The 22975-nt window shown below is 43.3% G+C and overlaps 2 protein-coding genes across 3 annotated transcripts in view; both read left to right on the plus strand.

Annotated features, from left to right (window-relative positions):
* Positions 1-4839, plus strand: part of wasf3b (WASP family member 3b) — a 246852-nt gene extending 242013 nt beyond the window's left edge. Inside the window, exon 15 of one of the 2 annotated variants that reach the window (XR_011342254.1) lies at positions 4547-4839. The gene's annotated coding sequence lies outside the window, so the exon portion shown is untranslated. The remainder of the gene's footprint in view (positions 1-4546) is intronic. The other variant, XR_011342250.1, reaches the window with a different exon arrangement.
* An 11103-nt stretch (positions 4840-15942) lies between these two features.
* On the plus strand, positions 15943-17181 carry gpr12 (G protein-coupled receptor 12). Its single transcript, XM_069892519.1, has one exon. The coding sequence runs from the start codon at positions 15943-15945 to the stop codon at positions 16924-16926; it is 984 nt and encodes a 327-aa protein (XP_069748620.1). The 3' UTR covers positions 16927-17181.
* Positions 17182-22975: the final 5794 nt, after the last annotated feature.

The raw sequence follows: 22975 nt of genomic DNA on the forward strand, positions 1-22975 counted from the left end.
AAAACTGATTTATTGCAGGCTGCCTGGCTGGTCTTATACTTCCAGCCCAGACCTGGCTGAGCACCGCGCTGGGGGGACCCTGACGTCTCCAGGGCATCACTTGGGTCCCCAAGCGCGGGCTTCTGAGCCCAGTGCCGAGGTTGGGATGAAACCCCTGATAGCGCCATTTTGGCTGGCTGCCAGTTCGCCTGCCTAATGGTGTACCGGCACACTAATTTGTTCAGATGTGAAGGGAAATAAATTCAAATCTCCTGGAGGAATGATGCATTCCACATCACCAGCAACCTGACCCTACAGGTCCAGGTATTTGTTGGTGTGTGGGGAAGATTAGAAAGACATGTGTCCTGTACTGTTGCCTCATGAGTGGATACATTTTAAGTTAGAACCCTTAATTTCAGTAGTAGCAGCAAGATGAAATCACGTGGTCATTTTATTTTCTCAGGTAAGTTTTGCTCTGGGCATTGGTTGAAGGCTAGTTGTAGAGACCCAGACACATGTCATACCCAGCCTGAATAAAACCTGGGGAAAGAGCATTCCTGAAAACATATTTGTTTCTGTCTGCTCTTGCCACCATGAAAGTGAAAATGATTCAATTCACTCTGAAAAATTCTCCTCAAAAATCCATCTACAGTTAGTAATCCTGGACATGCTAAGTGGTTCCGACTGGATATTGTGATGTTGGGTCACATTTACTATATTTTACACCAGAGGGTGAAATTTTTTCTATCCAAAAGCTCTGGACAACCTGTAATATTGTCACCAACTTCCTTTAAAATCCTTGAATGGAAGCTGTTAGACCAGGTGAACCGTTAATCAAATTGTCCTTATTTTCTTGATTACTCTTGTTTCAATTGTGATAATTTGGTAAATCCATATTCCTGATTAAAAATTAGATTATTTGGGACCTCTCTAATTCTGCAGAACTCCTGTACTATAAATATTGGCCAATAGTAATCATTAATAATGTTATTTTTATTTATATATATTTTGGTGGGTTGTGGCAGCGCACATAATAGCAGTGGCAAACCAAGCCCATTTGTCGCGAGCGGTCAGCGGGGCAGCTGCAGCAAAGATGGCGTTGTAAGTCCTTCTCTTCCAGTGCAAATCAGAAGTGTGTGTACATGCTTACATCAGCATGATGTAAGTTTTGGGACGCGAGGGGTGGGCTCTGGACAGCCTTAAGGGCTGCAGCACGAACTTCAAAGTGAATCAGTTGTGCTAAACAAGCTCACAGCCTGTTGTCTCAATTCTTTCGCTGTGCTCACGCACAACCCACTACACCGGTGACCCCGACGAGTCTCCATGTTCTGAAGTCTCGGCACAATGGACCCCACAGCTGTAGGTGCCATTGCGTTAAAGCTGCTCACTTTCCGGACAAACAGGCCCCGCACTTGGTTTGGCTAAGCGGAGGCCCAGTTCCACCCCAAGCAGATAACCTTGGATTCCACAAAATTCTTCTTTGTTGTCAGCTCACTGGACCAGGAGTCCGCTTCACGAGTCGATGACCTCAACCAGGCGCCACCAGAGGAAGGTGAATATATGGCTCTAAAGAACATCCTCATTAACACCTATGGCCTATCACAGTGTGAAAGGATGTCGGTTAATTGGGTGGCATGGACACGTGGGCTGAAATGGCCTGTTACCACGCTGTATGTCTAAATTAAAAATTAAAAGGTTGGCCACCCCTGGTCTAGAAGGTAAAAGAATGTTGTAAAATGTTACAGGAATAAGGGACGAGAACTAATTTATTGTTGCTGTTACTCTTTTCAGGGTAATTGTCCATTTAAATTTGTCTCTGGATATATTAATTGTGATGAGTTGGGGGGGAGGGGGGATTGGACTCAAGGGTGAAGCTTGTATATAACTGTAAAATGTAGTGTCTTTATTATTATGGATTATTATGGATTGTTGACATTTTGAGTTTGAAAAATTATGAATATTTTTTAAAAATTCGAAGGATTTACAAAGAATGATGAAGCGTAAATAAATGTGTGGAACAAATGGAGATCAGTAGAGTTTAAAAAAAATATGGGTTAGGATCTAAGCAGTGAAGTTTTTATTAACTTATTTTACAAATGATAGAGCATGGGATGACAGCCAGAAAATATCTTCATGGACATCTTCAACTCCTCACTGCAGCAGTCCATCCTTCCCGCAGGGTTCAAGACGGCCACCAACATCCTGGTATCCAAGAGGGTGACAATAACAGGCCTGAATGACTATTGCCCGGTGGCACTGAACTTCACCATTATGAATTGCTTTGATCATCTGATGATGGAAAGCATCAAAGCACTCCTCCCAGAGTCGCCTATAGAAGAAACCATTCCACAGAACCTTATCACTTCTCTCCATCCTGGTGCACCTGGAGAACCACGCTTCAAATGCCAGGCTATTGTTCATTCACTTCAGCTCGGCATTTAATACAATCATTCCCCAGAGGCTGGCCCTCACCGGGACTCAACACCACTCTCTGTAACTGGATTCTGGACTTTCTAATGGAAAGACCACAGTCTGTCCAGGTCAGTAGCAGAATGCTGAGCACTGGCGCATCTCAGGGCTCTGTGCTCAGTTTGTTTCTGTTCACGCTACTGACCCACAACTGCATCATCTGATCCAGTTCCAACAGTGTCATCAGGTTTGCAGATGACATAACAGTAGTTGGCCTCATTAGGAACAACAATGAATCTCACTACAGAGAAGAGATGGAAAATCTCGTGAAATGGTACGAGAGCAACAACCTGAGTCTCAAAGTGGACAAGATGAAATAGATGATGGTGGACTTCAGGAGGACTAGGAACGACCACCCTCCACTACACATCAACAGCTCTGTAGTAGAAAGAGTGGAGTGCACCAAGTTCCTTGGATTTCACTTAACTGGAGAACTATCTTCTCACTTGTCAGGAAGGTACAATAGTGACTGCCTTTCCTAAGAAGACTGAAGCGGCCAAGGGCATTGGCCACCATTATGTCAGTCTTCTATCGGAGCTCTATTGAAAGCATCCTTGTTGGCTGCATCACAGTGTGGTATGGTTGCTGCAGAGAAATGGATCGGAGGTCAATCCACGGGACCATAAGAGTAGCAGAGGGGATCACTGGAGTCTCCCTCCCTCCTCCCCCCATTGACATAAGCTACCAGGATCATTGTCTGAAGAGGGTGTCCAAAACCATTGAGGACTCCTTCCACCCTGCACACAGCATCTTTCAGCTGTTGCTGTCAGGGAAGAGATACAGGAGTATCAGAGCCAGCACCTCCAGGCTGAGGAACAGCTTCTTCCCACAGGCAGCGAGAATGATGAACAACCAAAGGAACTGCTCACACTAACCATCCAATATTCTCATGTATACAAAACAATATTTATTTGTATAGACAAAATACTTATCCTGCATATGTATTGCTTGTCTGTATGTGTATTATGCCTGGTTGCGTGTCTACATGTTTTTCACCCAGGACTGGAGAATGCTTTTTGTTGGGTATTACGGGACAATCAGATAACAATAAAGTTGACTTGACTTGAGGTTGTCAGAGGCAGCTGATTGGCTGAGAGATAAAATAAATAGTGTTAAATGAGATGCAGTTTCACTGTTTACCTTAATGTGCTCAGTGGGCTTGATGTTTCCTGGGAGATAATTACAGTATAAATCATTCCCAGATTTCCAGTCCACCCAATTTACATTCCCAGTGGCCTTTTCAGTTATTGCTACCTAAACTCTTCACTATTTCATTCCCCAGTGTTTTGAGAATAATTTTCCTTTTGCTAATATAATATGGACCAATCTGGAAAGCCCCTCCAGATTTACCTGTACACATAGAAAGAAGATGATCTTTCATTTGGTCATTGTCCTCAAGAGAATGGAGTAGGTTTGGTTCACCACAAAAATTCACGGCCAGCATCTTTTTTACTGATGATGACAAGCAGGGTTCCATTTCAAAGGATGAACAGACAAGAATTTGGTAGAGTTGCATATCCCAAGTTGGAATTTCTCTGGATAGCTCTGCTCAATTTAAATTTAGACAAACATCACAGTAACAGGTCCTTTCGGCCCACGAGCCCGTGCCACCCAATTACACCTATTGGAGCTAGAACCCCATACATTTTGAATGGTGGGTGGAAACTGGAGCACCTGGAGAAAGCTCACGCAGACATGGGGAGATCATGCAAACTCCTTACAGACAACACCAAATTTGAACCTGGATTGCTACCACTGTAGCAGCGTTGCATTAACCGCTATGCTGAACGTGTGCTAGCTGTTATGCTAAACATGTATTCAACAATTATCATCAAGCTGATGCTGAGTGAAAACAACGGCGGAGTTGTGATGGAGCTGGAGATAGAATTAGAAATTTGTATTTTTTCACCCACTCAAGAGATGTGGGTTGGTAATGGTAATGTTAATATATCATATCTATTCCAGCAACCAAATGAAAGAATTAATTTAATATATAATTAGTTTTTCTATGATATCAAATATGTAATAGCAAATAAATTAATCTTGTGTAAAATATATATTTTCCAACACTAGAATGTATCAATTTACTTTAACCTAGATGAGAATCTTGGATGTGAATTCATAGTTTCATCAGCAGGACATTTGAATTTCCAGCCATGGATTTAAGGTTTCATCGAAGGCTCTTTCCCAAAGCTGTCAAGTTGGAGGAGATGGGGTGGTAATCAACGGACAGGAGTGGGAGTAACATCATCGCCAGGAATCACTCTGCTGTAGAGCACTTGAACAGGGAGGTCACCATTGGGTTCAAAGAAATAATGCAGATCCTTATGGTAATTTAAAATGGAAAAAATGCCTCAGGCCTGCTTGGTGGTTTAGGGACTTTATGGAACAGTAATCAACCTGGAATTAAAATCATGGTCAAGACACAATGGCAACATTATTGTTGTATTTTGGCCTTTGTCCGCCTGTAGAGCTGGGCACCCCATAAATGGAAAAAATCTCACGTTAAATGTTGTGCATCCTAAACAGTTCAGGATTGGAGTTGGAAATGTTGGTTCTATATCTTTAATTCAAATGGACTCTACATGAGTTGATGAGTTCCTCCAGCATTCCGAGTTTTTAACCTAATTTTAACCCATTTCTACCTTTGATACCTCATTCATGTGACAGGGATGGAGGACAAAAGGAATTACTCAAACAATGGAGGAAAACCATACCTGGGCCTAGTATCCTATGATCATTGTTGTAGGTAATGGTCTTGTTCCTCTCACTAACAATAATTTGGTGACTTGACACTACTTTTGTGAGCGCTGCTGTGCGAATGATTCTGATGCAAAGTGCACAGACTGTACAACAAACTTTAATTAGCTTAAACTTTGTACACCAGTTTTAGTATCTTTGCTGGACCACCTACATGCAGGTACAGTGGTTGCCCCTGCAGTAGGCTGGTAGGAGTGTGGCCAGTGTAGTGGTTGTATCACCACATTCACCCCCTTTTTAAAAATGAATCCTCAGGGTGGGGGGGGGGGGTTGCTGTGTCCTCAGTGCTGGGTTTCTACAGGTTCAGGTGGTGCGGCAGTCATCTGTGCCTCTGGGACCATTGCAGGACAGGCTCCTGGTCAATGGTCAGTAGGTAGAGGGCTGCCTGAGTGTTGGTGTGCTCTAGGGTGGCCGGAGTGGCCGGTGGTGTGGGTAGTATGGTGTCTGGCAGAGAGGGGGTGTAGGTGTGGGGTGGGCCCATGGGGAGTGGGGTCCTCTGGAGAGGCAGAGAGAGGGAGTGTTGGCTCCCAGGGGATGCTAGATGGACCAAGGGTGCCCAGCGTGAGAGGGCTGGGCCCCTGCTGGTACCAGGTCCTTGGTCAAGACAGTGTCCTCACACCCCCATGCATGACCAGGGGGTCAGATCTGTGGGTCCTTGTGTTTTTGGAAGAGTACTGGTCCCAGAGAAGTCAGCCACGCTGGCAGGGAGATGCTAGTCGCCAATTTCCTAGGACAAGAGAAAAGGCATTCATGAGGGGTCTGATTGGTAGTGTTAGGTCTGCTTTGTTCATGAATGAGTGAGACAAACACCAGGCTGAGTCGAAATCAGGGTTCTTTGTTCTTTATTACCGGATTGTAACACTTGCGACCAACCAGGTTAGTCGGAGAATGCATTCTGCCGTTATCAGCAAAATGGTGATTTTTTATACCCTTGGATACATGCTTAGAACATCATCATATCATTACTTGTCCAATGACTAAAACTGTTGCTATCCTTTCCCTGCTAGCTTCCTGCCTCTCAATCCATCAATGTCTCTCTTAAACTGTTGCTATCCTTTCCCTGCTAGCTTCCTGCCTCTCAATCCATCAATGTCTCTCTTATCTTGTAAGTACAAGGATGCATTCTGTTACTCCTTAGTACTGGGTGACTCCTTCTCCGGTCCCATCTCATGATGTTTTACCTAACAGGAGTACAAGGACACCTCCCCTTCTTGTTACTGCCCTGTACAGGGTAACTCCCTACACATTCCCATCTCATGATGTTTTACCTTACAGTAGCTGTGCACAGGAGCGACTGCATGGCATGGTGTGCCTCAGGGAGGGCCTCTTGCCAATAGTTGGTGGACCAGCCTTTTGACCTCAGGGCCAGGAGGACTGCCTTCCAGATTACCCCGTTTTCACACTCCACCTGCACGTTGCCCCTGGGGTTGTAGCTATTCGTATGACGAGCCACGATGCCTCGGACCCCCAGGTACTGGTGCAGCTCCTCTCTCACGAAGCTGGACTCCCGGACTCTATGGGTAAATGCCGGGTATCCGAACATGGTGAAGATCAGCGCTAGTGCCTTGATAATGGAGGCGGTGGAGGTGTCAGGGCAAGGGATGGCGAAGGGAAAGCGAGAGTATTGATCTATAACTGAGAGGAAATAGCCATTCTTATTTGTGGAAGGCAGAGGTCCCTTGAAGTCGACGTTGAGTTGATTGAAGGACCAAGTGGCCTTCACTACATGGGCCTGTGGTGGGCGGAAGAAACACGGTTTGCATTCTGCACAGACCCTACAGGACTCAGTCCTGGTCCGGACTTCTTGGACAGTGAAGAGGAGGTTCCAGGCCTTAATAAAGTGGTACAGGCACGTGACACCTGGGTGGCAAAGGGTGTCGTGCAGCGCCTGAAGCTGTTGGAACTGCGCACTGGCGCAGGTAAGGGAGGCATTATTCTCCACCAACGGTGTCTGTTGGATCACCTTCGACCACAACCCTCGCATGCAGGCTTCTCAGACAAGTTGCTCCACCTCCCCAGCAGTTAACCCAGCTTCGATCATGGTTGGGCGTGCTAGTTCTCACAGTGCCCCCAGGTAAGCATCTACCATCTCACCTGGCTGCTTTACCCTAATGCTGAGCAGGTACTGGTGTAGAGTATGTTTGGCAGGGGCTGATACATGCCTTCGAGGATGACCATCACTGGTTCAAAATCCGTGCAGTCTCGGATAGCCTGGAAAGTGCATGGGCCCTGCTTGCTGCGATGTCCCACAAGTCTCTTCTGGTTAGTGTTGATGTCCTCAGCCTGTGTGTGGATGATCACCTTAATCACATGCTTCCAGATCTCGAAGTATGCTGGAGCATCCGGGTGTTGAGGGTCGATATCCAGCATCTCGATGGTGAGGAATTTTTCCATGGTCCTTTTCATTTTAAGCTATTTAAATTGTGAGCGCTGATGTGTGTATAATTCTGACGCAAAGTTCACACACTGTACAATAGGCTTTAATTAGCTTAAACGTTGTAGACCAGTCTTAGTATTTTTGCTGGCTCCAATTCTGACTGACCCCCCGAAGGGGCAGGCTCAGGTCTTTATACAGGCCGGTGATTGACAGTCGACAGGTGAAACCATCCTTCCAGGTTACCTACCTGCAGGTACAGTGGTTGCCCCCTGCAGTAGGCTGGTAGGAGTACGGTCAGTGTAGTGTTGTATCACCTCAACCAGGTGAGTACCCAGCGGTCCAGTCTATGGCTCCACGCGCCTGCCGAAGAGCCACGCCGGCAACTGTTTGTGATACCACTCTGTGTGCCCACTCGGCCTGCTACACAGCCACTACACTCTAAATCCAAGTAGAAATACCCAACACTTTCACAACGTTGAACTGTTATTCTTCAACTATCTAATAAAGCTATTAATTAAGTATCTAGCAAAGAGAGTTGTTTCAGTGTAATAAGGCATAAGCATTGCATTTTCCATTTTATCAGTATAATATTCATGTTTTATATTTTTGATTTTATTGTTAAATCATTAAACAGCAGGCTAATTGTGAGATTCCAAAAGCAAAATACTATGGTTCTTGAAAATCTGCTTCAAGGGGCCAAAATTCTGTTTCAAGAAGCACCAATTTTATTTGTACTTTTCTAAACATTCACTCACATTTCACACTGGGGAAACAAAATACAGATTAGATTTTGTAGACCACCTCTGTTCATTCAGCAAGTATGACCCTGAGTTTCAGTGGCTCGTCCCTTTATTTCTCCACAGCACCCCCACTTTGATCTCTGATTTCAACATTTCATGTTGTGCCAGAGAAGACCTGAGCAAGCTCAACAAAAACATTCCTGCTTCTTTTGCAGCCTTCTGAAGCTAAAATGTTCAAGAATTTAAAATAATTCTAGTCAGGATAACTCACTTTCAGTGCTCATAATCTAGAAACTGGATTGCACAGTTCAGGGTACTTGTTTTTTAGTGTCATGTGATCCAATTTTAATTTTATCTGGAGTGCGTTCTTCTGTAGATCATTTCTGGCTGAAATTACACTTAAAACTATAACATGCATTTCTGTTAGCATACTTAACATTTCCCCAGCATCATGTTCATCCTAAATGACATTGTTATTCATATAATAGTCTTTTCATCCAAAGCTGACAGATTGGAAAGGAAAGCTCCGGTTACTTCTGTCTTGGAACATTATCAGTGGAACTGGGTTGATATTAGTTGGTGTTTGTTTCACTATTTAAAGGAACCGACACCCCGAATCCTGACAGAACACTTTCAGGACAAGCATCTCAAACAACATTCCAAAGCCCACAGAAAAAGCTAAAATTGACAGAGAGACCTGTCAAAATTCTCATTCAGTTGAAGCTTCAACAATCCACATTGGGTGATGTACAAATCTGAGACCAAGCTCTCCATCAGTGAAGAGCCTAACTACCAAAGTTTATGCCGAGGCATCATCTGAACAATGTATTTGGTTGCTACTAAAGGGTCCCCTTAATAATTCAAGCTTTTCTGTGAACAAGAACGGTTTCCACACCTTAGATTTACAGGTCTTTATGGATCACACAAAGAATTTGGTCACGGTGAATGCTCTTTTTCTGGGAAGCTCCTTTATCCTGAGGGAGTTAGCACTGCCAGATGTTTGCAGTGGCCAGCACTGTCTGGAAGAACAGATCCTGGGGAATAAGAGCTACCCTTTACTTCCCTGGCTTGAGCACTTGAAACGACAACAGTTCAGTGCAGCTATAAAGAGACCCAGGATCATAGTGGAAAGTGCTCCATGTGTCCTGAAGATGAGACTTTGCACCTGGATGAGGGTTGCAGTTCCTACCGGGCAGTGACAGAGAGATCATCAGTGCCTCCTGCATGCTGTGCAACCTTGCTGATTGAAGACAGAAAGAACACCAAGAAGTTCCAGAGGCCGAGGGCCATGAGGCAGAGTCCAGAGAGCAGCAGGAACAGGAGGAAGACGAATGGGGGAATCTCCCTGCTCAGCCTCAACAACTTCACCTCTCAGTAGAGGATACAGGCATTAACACTTCATCATTTAATCAGTAGATTTTGATCTGGCTCCTTAAAATAAAATCCCCAATACAAACCAAGTGATCCTCTTCACAATACCACAACCATCTCCCCCTTTCCAGTTTTTCCAGTTCTCCCTTCCCTTCCACCCACCCAGCCATCTCTTCTCTCCCTCATCACTGCTGTCCTCTCCCTCCATTCTCTACCTATCATCTCCTGCATTTGCCACCCCCCCCTTCTCCCTCCCCATCATTTTCTTTGGATGCCCACTGACATTTTTGCATACCTTGATGAAGGGCTCAAGCCCGAAACATCAGTTATATATTTTTACTTTTGCTACAAAAAGGACACTACTTGACCTGCCGAGTTTCTCCAGCATTTTGTGTTTTTACTTCAACCATGATGTCTGCAGATTTTTGTGATTTACTTCTGACATATTGGGAAGCCCAGATGACATGTAAAACCTTTTCACATGCTGTGGTGTATGTCTCTCAGCCAGGAACACAACAATAAATTCCTGCTCCAATTACTGCAGAACTAGCTACAGCTTTATATTTCCTAATTAGTGGTACCTTGCTTAAAGAGATCAGACCACCACATAAAGAGGATATTCATTTTTCAGATTTGAACAATAGTGTGCACTCACTTTGATGTGTCTGGAAACGTCAGGATTTTTTGGCATTGTTCTATTATGCTGGAGGAGGCTCCTGGAGCCACCATCTGCCAAATTAGACCAAAAGACTGCGAGACATAGGAGCCAAATTAGACCATTCAGTCCATCACATCTGCTCCTCCATTCAAATCATGGCTGATGTACTTTTCCTTTCAACCCTGTTCTCCTGCATTCTCCCCATAACCTTTGATGCTCTCACTCATCAAGTACCTATCAACCTCTGCTTTAAATGTACCAAATGACTTGGCCTCCACAGTTATCTGTGGCAATGAATTTCACAGATTCTCCACCCTCTGGCTGAAAAAATTTCTCCTCAACTGTCCTAAAGGGAAGTCCTTTTCTTCTAGAGTTCTACTCAGAATAAAATTTTTCTTATGCTGGTTCTTCCGGTGCCCCCAGTACAGGGACCTTTCTGCTGCCATGTGTCTCCTCACTGATGATTATGTAAAATTCCATACCCTAGGGAGATGTGGAGGAGTTAGAAATACTTTCAGGCTTTATCACAGGTCAAAGGGAAAGTAATGCTGATACCAATAATTAGATCAGCGAATGATTAGAAAGGTGAGCAGACCTGAAGGGCTGTGTGGCCTACTCCCACCTTAATTCTTCATACTCTTCTATTCCACAGCAATTATGTATTTTTATAAAATTGTCTCCAAGAGCTTGATGCATTTGCAAAATAATTACTAATTGAGAAGTAACCCAGCAAATTGAGACATGCTACTTAAAAGCATATGTTGTCAGATTGTGTTTCTATAGTGATTTATTAGAGGATGACAAATAAAAGTGAATTTTGAGTAGCACTGAAAAGTAAGGAGATATTATTTGGGGTAGCACAGTTCATGATGCAGCTAGCACACCTCTGTAAGGAATCTATACGTTATGCCCATGACTATGTGGGCTTCCTCTGGGTGCCCAAATATCGTCCAACATTCCAAAGACACATGTGTTATGTGTTAGTGTGTGTATTGCAACTGAATGCACTCAGAGACAAGTGAAGAGAACAAACATGCTTTTAATAGCTTACAATCAAAGGCCGGTAGACACAATAGACCTCAGGTGAATCTGAGGTAAGGAGGGAAAACAAGGGTTTATATTGGGGTAGGTGAGGGTGGAGCCAGCCATCTGAACAATACACAGACAGTGAATTCCAGTTCACTGCAGTGTGTAAATTGGTCACATGGTTGTAATAGGATGGCACAGGCTTGTGAGCAGGAAGGGCCTGTTCCTGTGCTGTATCACTAAATATAAAAATATAGAAACTACCTCCTACAGTTCCATTCCCTTGAGCATAGAGAAATAAGCCAATAAAGATTGAGAGGATGGTTTAGTTAGTATACAAAAGAATATCAAATGTACTATTCTTTAAAGTAAAAATGTCCTTTGTTTCAAATGAATATCAAGGACAGAAGTAGCTCCATAACCCCATTTTGCTATTTGATTAAAACTTGTCCAGTACATGGCAGTTTTATTCTTAAATCTCTGACCCACATTCTTTGATTTTTGTACAGAATAAAATAATTTTTATCTTCGTGTCTTGCAAATCCTAATTATCCTGGCATCCACAGTTTTATTAGGAAAATTCTAGATTTCCACCACCCCTTGTATAAAAAAAAGCCTTGTAATTATATGCTCCTGAATCAGCCTTGTTCTAATTTGAGATTATTTTCCCCTGAGGCCCCAATGGAAAAAAATAGTTTAGCTCTATTTAGTTTATTAAACCAGTTTAACATTTCAAGTACTCTAACTTATGGCTGAGGCATCTGTAACCTACTCAGTACAATCTACCCTCATAATGTTAAGCTATTAATTGTAATTCTGGTGAATCTCCATTTCAAGGACACATCCTTCTTGAGATGCAGTGCCCAAACCCTAACATGTACTTGAGGTGGGGCTGACCACAACTGGTACAACCAAAGGATAATTTCCTTCTTCTGCATTCAGACTTTGGAAAATAACTGCAAATATTCTTTGAATGATAATGATGACCAATTGAATTAAATTAAAAGAGACAATAAATATTCACAGAAATCCTAATGCAAAAAATGACTTGCAATAGTAAGACAGACCATGATTAATTTACAAAGGGGAGGTTCAAGAGTCTAATAGCTGATGGAAATAAACTGTTCTTGAACCTTGAGATGCTGATTTTCTGCCTGAAGGTCGCAGTGAGAAGAGGTTGTGACAGGTGATGGGAATCCTTTAGGATACTGGCTGCCTTCTTGTGGCAGCGCCTCACATAGATATCTCAGGGAGATCAGAACCTGTAGTGGACTTGGCCAAATTTGCTACCTTGTGCAGCTTTTTGTGTTCCTTGGCACAAAGCAGGCTGTGATGCAACCAGTCAGTATCTTTTCCTCAGTGCATCAGAAGTTTGGGAAAGTATCTGACCACATGCCAAATCTCGTCAGACTCTTTAGAAAGCGGAGGCACTGGTGTGCCTTCCTCATGCTCCACTAGACTTTTTGATGACCTTTCAGAATTGCTATCTCTTAATGATTAATGTGCGTGGATTCTCAAGCCCCTTTGTTTATTACAATGCTAGTTTCTTACCTTTGTCATAGGGCCAAAGTGTATGTCTGTACACTTACCTGTTCTGAACTCCAGATGAGTGGTAAATAATCTATTTATTTCCTGCTTCCATCTAAATCTTTAAAATTAGACATACAGCACGGTAAAAGACACCCTTCCGGCCAATGAGCCTGTGTTGCCCAATTAAACCCCAAAAAACCTACAAACCAATGTTTTGAAGGGTGGGAAGTAAATTGAGCACCCAGATGGAGCCCACATGGACACGGTGAGAACATACAAACTCCCTACAGACAGCGCTGGTGTTGTAATTGTGGTGATATGTAATTACACCACTAGGTCACCAGGGGTCATCCCGGTGACCTTGTATATAAAGCAGTCCAGAGCTACAGTCTAGCCTTCCAGATTTGTCTTTCAGAGAGACAAGACCTCTGAGTGTACATATTAGTTTAATAAAGCTGTCTTATACTTGCACTGCTGGTGTGGTTATTGTCAGTACAATTTAATAAACTAATATGTACACTCAGAGGTCTTGTCTCTCTGCAAGATGAACCAGGAAGGTGAGACTGTAGCTCTGGACTGCTTTATATACAAGGTCACCGGGATGACCACTGGTGACCTAGTGGTGTAATTACATATCACCACAGTAATTTTCTTTTCTTTGGCTTGGCTTCGCAGATGAAGATTTATGGAGGGGTATGTCCACGTCTGCTGCAGGCTCGTTGGTGACTGACAAGTCCGATGCGGGACAGGCAGGCACGGTTGCAAGGGAAAATTGGTTGGTTGGGGTTGGGTTTGTCCTCCTTTGTCTTTTATCAGTGAGGTGGGCTCTGCGGTCTTCTTCAAAGGAGGTTGCTGCCCGCCGAACTGTGAGGTGCCAAGATGCATGGTTGGAGGCGATATCAGCCCATTGGTGGTGGTCAATGTGGCAGGCACCAAGAGATAAGCAGTCCTTGTACCTCTTCTTTGGTGCACCTCTGTCTCGGTGGCCAGTGGAGAGCTTGGGAAGGCGATGGTCCTCCATTCTGGAGACGTGACCCACCCAGCTCAATTGGGTCTTCAGCAGCATGGATTTGATGCTTGCGGACTCTGCCAGCTCTAGTACTTCAATGTTGGTGATGGAGTCATTCTAATGAACGTTGAGGATGGAGCGGAGACAGCGCTGATGGAAGCATTCTAGGAACCATAAGTGATGCCGGTAGAGGACCCATGATTCGGAGCTGAACAGGAGCATGGGTATGACAACAGCTCTGTACACGCTGATCTTTGTTTGTTTCTTCAGGTGTTTGTTTTTCCAGACTCTTTTGTGTAGTCTTCCAAAGGCGCTATTTGCCTTGGCGAGTCTGTTGTCTATCTCTTTGTCAATCCTTACATCAGATGAAATGGTGCAGCCGAGGTAGGTAAACTGGTTGACCATTTTGAGTTCAGTGTGTCCGATGGAGATGTCGGGGGGGCTGGTGGTCATGGTGGGGAGCTGGCTGATGGAGGACCTCAGTTTTCTTCAGGCTGACTTCCAGGCCAAACATTTTGGCAGTTTCCGCAAAACAGGACGTCATCCGCTGAAGAGCTGGCTCTGAATGGGCAACTAAAGCGGCATCATCTGCAAAGAGTAGTTCAAGGACAAGTTGCTCTTGTGTCTTGGTGTGAGCTTGCAGGCGCCTTAGACTGAAGAGACTGCCATCCAAACAGTAATAGCATTGCACTAACCACGCCACCCATATGCCTGTTCTAACTGGATAGCATATGCAAATTTACATGCATCCATTGCAGTTATCCCCTGCACTGGAAGAGACTAAATTGGTAAATCTATTCGTTCAGAATAGATTAATTTATTTGTAAAACACCTCTTGTGCCTCATCTGTTAATTTTATAAAGATCCATTGCAATAAACCACTTACAAATATTTGAAATAATTGCACCTGATAGTAGTCTTCTGGGTATGGTGATAAATATGTCGGCTTGTAACTTTAGGTATGACCGAAGGGCAAGCTTGCTGAATCTTTTGAGATTGTTGCGTTTTGTTAACAACAAACTAAAGTGCCGCTCTCCGGCTGTCCTCCTCTGGTGAGCGCTTTTAACGTGGATGTAGTGGCTGCATTTAGAATAGGGTGCACTGGGGAAACACAAAACCTGCAGCTGCTGGAATCTTGAATGAACAAAGAGAGGCTGGAGGGACTCAACGGGTCAGGCAGCATCCATGGAGATAAATGGTCGGTCCACGTTTTCCGTTTCCTTGCTGTGGTTCCCAACCTTTTTCTTTCCACTCACGTACCACTTTAAGTAACCCCTTACTAATCACAGAGCACCTATGGCATAAGAAATACTTAAAGTGGTACGCGAGTGGAAAGAAAAAGGTTTCTGGAGACAGTGTGCAACAATCCTGTCAATGGTCAGAATGCTCTGCGGCCAGTCATCTAGTTAGAGTAAAACTTCCCTGCAGAGGTGGGCAACTGCATTTTTAAATGTTATTTCTCGTTTCCTGATCATGAGATGCACCCGGCGCGAACCACGTCCTCCGCTATTGAATTCTCAGAGTGAGGACAGCGCAGGGGTCTCTTTAATGCATGCTCCGTCTGGCTGCCGCTGCCTTGCTCTTGTTGCTGTGGGTGACGTCGGTGCAGTGATTCAGCCGCTACACCTCGCACATCCAGGAAGCTCATTGAGCGATGCGCCGCACCGCCGAACCTCGAGCAGCAGCGCCGCAAGCGACCTGCGGCCACGCACAAAGGACTTGAGCCCGGCTGTTGGGACCGGCGGCCGTGGGGGAGACGGAGAGGAGAGGCGCAAGGGGCGATGGTGCAGTGAGAAGAAGCAGATGGGGGCGATGCACCAGACAACCAAGGTAACCCGCAGAGTGCTTGGAAGGTTTGAACTATTTGTGCCAGATTGTTCGGGGACAGTTCTCAATCGCGAGAGAGCGATCTGGGAATGGGAGAAGGGGGCGCGTTTGATTTCACGTGAATAGTGGCTGTTTGCAGTAACCCTGAGTGTGCACCTCTCTTTGCTAGCGTTAGGCCGAGCCGAAGGGAAAGATAATGAACCAAGACTTGCAAAACACGTCCCGTGAACATGGTCTGTGGCTGGCTCAGTCTGCCGAGAACACCTCTGCAGCGGGCGCCTCGGTGGTGCCGTTCCCGGACGGCGTGAATCCTTGGGACATCCTGCTCTGCACTTCGGGAACTGTCATCTCGTGCGAGAACGCCGTGGTGGTGGTGACCATCTTCCACAGCCCCAGCCTGCGAGCCCCCATGTTCGTTCTGATCGGGAGCCTGGCCGTGGCCGACCTCCTGGCAGGCGTGGGGCTGATCGCCAACTTCGCCTTCGCCTACCTGCTGCACTCGGACGCGGTCAGGCTGGTGACCTTGGGGCTGGTGGTCGCCTCGTTCTCCGCCTCCATCTGCAGCCTGATGGCCATCACCATCGACCGCTACCTCTCGCTCTATTATGCATTGACTTACAACTCGGAAAGGACGGTCACCTTCACCTACGTGATGCTCGTCGTGTTGTGGGGGGTGTCCACCTGTCTGGGCTTTTTACCTGTCCTGGGCTGGAACTGCCTGAAGGATGAATCCACCTGCAGCGTCATCAAGCCCCTCACCAAAAACAACGTGGCCGTGCTGTCTGTGTCCTTCCTGCTCATGTTCGCGATGATGCTCCAACTCTACATCCAGATCTGTAAGATAGTGATGAGACACGCCCATCAGATCGCCCTTCAGCACCACTTCCTGGCCACGTCCCACTATGTGACCACCAGGAAAGGTGTCTCCACCTTGGCCATCATACTGGGCACCTTCGCTGCCTGCTGGATGCCTTTCACCGTTTACTGCTTGATAGCAGATTACACCTACCCAAGCATCTACACCTACGCCACCCTGCTTCCAGCCACCTATAACTCCATCATCAACCCTGTTATCTATGCCTTCCGAAACCAGGAGATCCAGAAGGCGCTGTGGCTCGTCTGTTGCGGCTGTGTTCCCCCCAACATCTTACTCCGAGCGCGGTCTCCCAGCGACGTCTAACGGATTGCACATGGAGCCACTTCAAAGAACAGTATGTTTCTCAGGCAATTCCTTGTTGCTGTCAATGCGTTAACGTCAAAGCTTCTTACAATTTTTACCTTCAGATTTGTTCTCCAGGGTCGGTGAGTTTTGCACGAACTGTCCTGAGAAGAGGCTGACCTCGTCGGACCTTATCCCCTTTTCATTTCCCGTGCCGTGTCGGGTCTAAAGCAGCATATTACCGCGGCTGACCTTTTTATCTTTCTGATGTATTTATGTGTGGATATTTTATGGTGGTTAAATTATTTGAAGATGTTTGCCTCCATTTCTAAACTGTGAAACTATTTATTTCATTTTATATGCATTAAGCAATACCGTAATAAATCGCTACATATATTTACCGGGATTATCAACTCCTTGATGTTTCAATGTGAAAAGATATTACTGTAATAACAATAGAATTGGTTCCTGAGATGATGTATTATACTTTCAATAATCCAAAGTTAAAAAGATGTATCACTATCTAATATTTTGAGCACAGTGTGAACAGACGCTCTGAAGCTGATTGATTTTAATTTTATTTTACTATGTAGATTTTAAAACTTACTGTTAGGATTGTTATCTGAAATTATGTGTTGGGTAGGGTCGGGAGGAGAGAGAAGCACATTTCAAAAACAACCAACCAAAAATGGCCTCCTTAGTGATTAAATTGTTGCTGGCAATCATGGTACTGCTTTGGATGCCATGCCCATTCTCACTTCATCGAGCATACTTCCTGCTAAATCCCTGACCATTTGCGCTATGATTTGACAATAATTTATAACCTGGACCACAGCCATTAAAATAAAACATTAAAAAGAAACAAAGACACGGTGAAGGTATTGTTTTACTCAATTTGCATCTGAAGATTTTTTTATATTTCATATAATTACTATGAAATCAAAGCCATTTGGAATGAACAAAAAAGCTCTAAAATAAGCTACCATCAGTAAAAGGGACCAGATATTTGATTAACATAATAAATATTATTTAAACCCACAGAAATATTTATTATTAAATCACTTTGTTGCACTTTATTTCACTGGTGACAATAATTTCTCACAAGGAACCAAGCACCAGGTCATTGCTACTTCATTGTCCATATCATTTATATACTTGCGATATAGATTTTCTATCATTGAACAACTGAACATTGCCAGCAAGAATCTAAAATGATAGACATCATTGATAAATTACTTTTTATGGTAAGTAATTTAGTGCAAGGTTGTAATAATATTTGTAAGTAGATGAAATACTTTAACCTGGTCTAACATCTAACCCCATTGTCAAAATGCAACTGAATAAATGTAAGAGCACCATGTTATGTGGAAATGTGTTTTTATATATTAATAGTGAATGCACTTTATTTTAGCAAAAAAAAGCACAATCATGTCATATAGAAAAGGAAACAGCATGGATTCTTACATTCTCCTTTTATCATTGAATGAAAATAATTTTCATTGTAAATTGTTATTAATTTTTCTATACATAAAATACAATGAAATAAAGTCATTTCTCAAAGAACCGAGTTGCTTTTACTGTTGCAGGGAAATAAGTTAGGTAGAATGTCAGTATCACACAATGCTAAGTACTGGGTTTATCTCTGAAGTTGTCCCCATTGAGAGACCCAATCTTAAGCTTGGATCAAGTGGTGGTCAGATGTGATTCCCATGGGGAGGGAGGGAAAATGGAAGTGGGTTGTTTCAGTCCAGTTGTGCACCTCTTGTCCATGGTTTTTTTTTAATTGATTTGGCACAGCAACAAATGACAGGTAACAGTGTCATCTCCCACTGACAGAAATATTCTTAAAAAAAATTGTTCTCTACTAAAATTAGTTTGTCAACATGGTTTTCTTATTTTTCCTTGATATATAGGCAAGCACACCTAGGTAGGTGGATCATGTATTGATTCATAACATATCATCAACGTGATATGTGAATCCTCCGTTCAGAATTTGGTTCTATGTATGCAATCAATGAAGAACGCTGCAGCCTCATTGAATTGGTCTATTATTTTATTGTGGATTACTATCACATCAGTTGCTGTTCAGTGCAGTGTTTGGATTGAGACTATCCAAATTCAATTTCATCTAATGTTCCTTATTTATTGTCAATTCACTTTTTGACGTTTAATGTTAATATTTTATGTAGTTTATCGTTACATTTTGTCATTCCATCAGAAGTGACTGTCTGCTTCAGTGAAGCAGATCAAAATCCCCATTAAATAGTAACAGTGACTCATTAATGCTGCTTTAATGCTGCATATTGGATCCTTTGTGAAGGTTATCACACTTTGCATTGTACCAAACTGCACCATAATATAAAGCTCCCACATTACATGCAAACAGGCAGTAATTTCACCATCATTAGAATGAGTATTTCATATTTTCTCCCATTAGAATGCAGAAACACGTCTATCAATAAAGTTGAAGCATTCTTGGGAAAAGGTAAAGGAATGCAATGGTCATCGACGACAGGTTGTGAAGGAAGATAAATATAGCCATGAGCATGAACTCTAAAAACTGCCCTCTGCCTGGTGCTAGGGGTATGAACATTTCCTTCAGCAAGAAAGGTTCTTGAAAAGGGACTGGAAAGATTCAATGGTGGGATCCACATTGGTACCAATGACCCAGAAAGGACAATGGTGGAGGTTTTGCTGAAGAAAGTTGAACAATTAGTGTTGAAAGCAAAGAAAAACAGAGCCACAGACATTATTATTTCTGAATGACCACCTGAGCCATGTGAAAAATGGCATAGATAAAATAAGTGAATGTATGGTTCAAATTTTGCTTTTTAAGAAATGGGTTTCCATTCATTAGTTCTGGCACCAGTATTGGGAAAGAGGGAGCTGTTCCATGGTACAGGATTAACTTGAATCAGATTGGGGCTGGTATCTTCATGGATCAAATAACTGAAGCTTTAGGTAAGACTTATACTAAATAGGTGGGAGGAAGTGGGAGCAGTGAAAGGAGAGAGAATGTTATGGAGAGGAGAAATGTAGAAAGTCAAAGGACAAAGGAATGGTGCAGGGCAGCAAAGAGTGTAATGATAACCAGAGTCTCTGAAAGGAATTGTGTAAAAATATCAGCATATACATCAATTCAAGGTCAGAGCAGGAAAAAGTAGTAAAAAAGGACTAAACTCCGGTCTCTTTATCACAATGCAAATGCTAAGTGAATTCATTAAAGAAGTAGAAATAAATGATGATGATCTAATAGTCACTGAAGAGATGTAGTTGTAAAGTAACAAAAGACTAGGAATTAAACTTCCAGAATACTTTTCAAAAAGCTGGATGAAATAAAAAAGGAGATGGGGTAGCCTTGAATTAAAGAATGGACTACAGGTAGTAGAGAGGAAAGATAATAACTCTGAAAATCAAGAAGTGGAATCAATTTGAGTTGAGCTAAGAAAAAATAAAGGACAGAAAGCATCAGTGGCTGTTAATTAACAGGTCCCAAATTGTAGAGGTAATGCAGAATATAATGGATAACAGAAAACTGGGAATGAGTCTAACAGTGGTAATACAATAATCATGGGAGACTTGAATCTACATCGAGTTTGTGATAACGGTGATCGAATCTACGCCAAGTTTGTGATAACGGTGATCGATCGAGTTTGTGATAACGGTGATCGATCGAGTTTGTGATAATGGTGATCGATCGAGTTTGTGATAACGGTGATCGAATCTACGTCGAGTTTGTGATAACGGTGATCGACCGAGTTTGTGATAATGGTGATCGAATCTACGTTGAGTTTGTGATAACGGTGATCGACTGAGTTTGTGATAACGGTTATTGAATCTACGTCGTGTTTGTGATAACGGTGATCGACCGAGTTTGTGATAACGGTGATTGAATCTATGTCGAGTTTGTGATAACGGTGATTGACCGAGTTTGTGATAATGGTGATCAAATCTACGTCGAGTTTGTGATAACGGTGATCGAATCTACGCCAAGTTTGTGATAACGGTGATCGATCGAGTTTGTGATAACGGTGATCGATCGAGTTTGTGATAATGGTGATCGATCGAGTTTGTGATAACGGTGATCGAATCTACGTCGAGTTTGTGATAACGGTGATCGACCGAGTTTGTGATAATGGTGATCGAATCTACGTTGAGTTTGTGATAACGGTGATCGACTGAGTTTGTGATAACGGTTATTGAATCTACGTCGTGTTTGTGATAACGGTGATCGACCGAGTTTGTGATAACGGTGATTGAATCTATGTCGAGTTTGTGATAACGGTGATTGACCGAGTTTGTGATAATGGTGATCAAATCTACGTCGAGTTTGTGATAACGGTGATCGAATCTACGCCAAGTTTGTGATAACGGTGATCGATCGAGTTTGTGATAACGGTGATCGATCGAGTTTGTGATAATGGTGATCGACCGAGTTTGTGATAACGGTGATCGAATCTACGTCGAGTTTGTGATAACGGTGATTGACCGAGTTTGTGATAATGGTGATCGAATCTACGTTGAGTTTGTGATAACGGTGATCGACCGAGTTTGTGATAACGGTGATTGAATCTATGTCGAGTTTGTGATAACGGTGATCGACCGAGTTTGTGATAACGGTGATTGAATCTATGTCGAGTTTGTGATAACGGTGATTGACCGAGTTTGTGATAATGGTGATCAAATCTACGTTGAGTTTGTGATAACGGTGATCGACTGAGTTTGTGATAACGGTTATTGAATCTACGTCGTGTTTGTGATAACGGTGATCGACCGAGTTTGTGATAACGGTGATTGAATCTATGTCGAGTTTGTGATAACGGTGATTGACCGAGTTTGTGATAATGGTGATCAAATCTACGTCGAGTTTGTGATAACGGTGATCGAATCTACGCCAAGTTTGTGATAACGGTGATCGATCGAGTTTGTGATAACGGTGATCGATCGAGTTTGTGATAATGGTGATCGAATCTACGTTGAGTTTGTGATAACGGTGATCGACCGAGTTTGTGATAACGGTGATTGAATCTATGTCGAGTTTGTGATAACGGTGATCGACCGAGTTTGTGATAATGGTGATCAAATCTACGTTGAGTTTGTGATAACGGTGATCGACTGAGTTTGTGATAACGGTTATTGAATCTACGTCGTGTTTGTGATAACGGTGATCGACCGAGTTTGTGATAACGGTGATTGAATCTATGTCGAGTTTGTGATAACGGTGATTGACCGAGTTTGTGATAATGGTGATCAAATCTACGTCGAGTTTGTGATAACGGTGATCGAATCTACGCCAAGTTTGTGATAACGGTGATCGATCGAGTTTGTGATAACGGTGATCGATCGAGTTTGTGATAATGGTGATCGAATCTACGTTGAGTTTGTGATAACGGTGATCGACCGAGTTTGTGATAACGGTGATTGAATCTATGTCGAGTTTGTGATAACGGTGATCGACCGAGTTTGTGATAACGGTGATTGAATCTATGTCGAGTTTGTGATAACGGTGATCGAATCTACGCCAAGTTTGTGATAACGGTGATCGATCGAGTTTGTGATAACGGTGATCGATCGAGTTTGTGATAATGGTGATCGAATCTACGTTGAGTTTGTGATAACGGTGATCGACCGAGTTTGTGATAACGGTGATTGAATCTATGTCGAGTTTGTGATAACGGTGATCGACCGAGTTTGTGATAACGGTGATTGAATCTATGTCGAGTTTGTGATAACGGTGATCGAATCTACGTCGAGTTTGTTATAACGGTGATCGATTGCTGATGTTTCTGCATCACTGCTGAAAGACCAATAAGGGGACAAGATAGAGATACATAGCCTGAAGTCTGCAGATTCTGGAAGCTGGAGCAACAAATATCTGCTGGAGGTACTCAGTGGGCTGAAGAAGCTATGGTACTTTATTGTACAATGTGAAAAGGTTCATTCATGATCTGGTACTTAAGGGAACAATGATCATAATATGAAAAAATTGAAAATGGTTTGAATCCAAAACCAGGATTTTAAATTGTAATAAAGCAAAGTTGACAATGATATCGAGTGTACATTAAAGAGT

Source organism: Narcine bancroftii, chromosome 7 (assembly GCF_036971445.1).
Source record: "Narcine bancroftii isolate sNarBan1 chromosome 7, sNarBan1.hap1, whole genome shotgun sequence".
NCBI classification, from domain to species: Eukaryota; Metazoa; Chordata; class Chondrichthyes; order Torpediniformes; family Narcinidae; genus Narcine; species Narcine bancroftii.

Bases quoted from the DNA above. Each gene is read 5' to 3' on its own strand.
- gpr12 (XM_069892519.1), top strand. From the start codon at position 15,943: ATGAACCAAGACTTGCAAAACACGTCCCGTGAACATGGTCTGTGGCTG.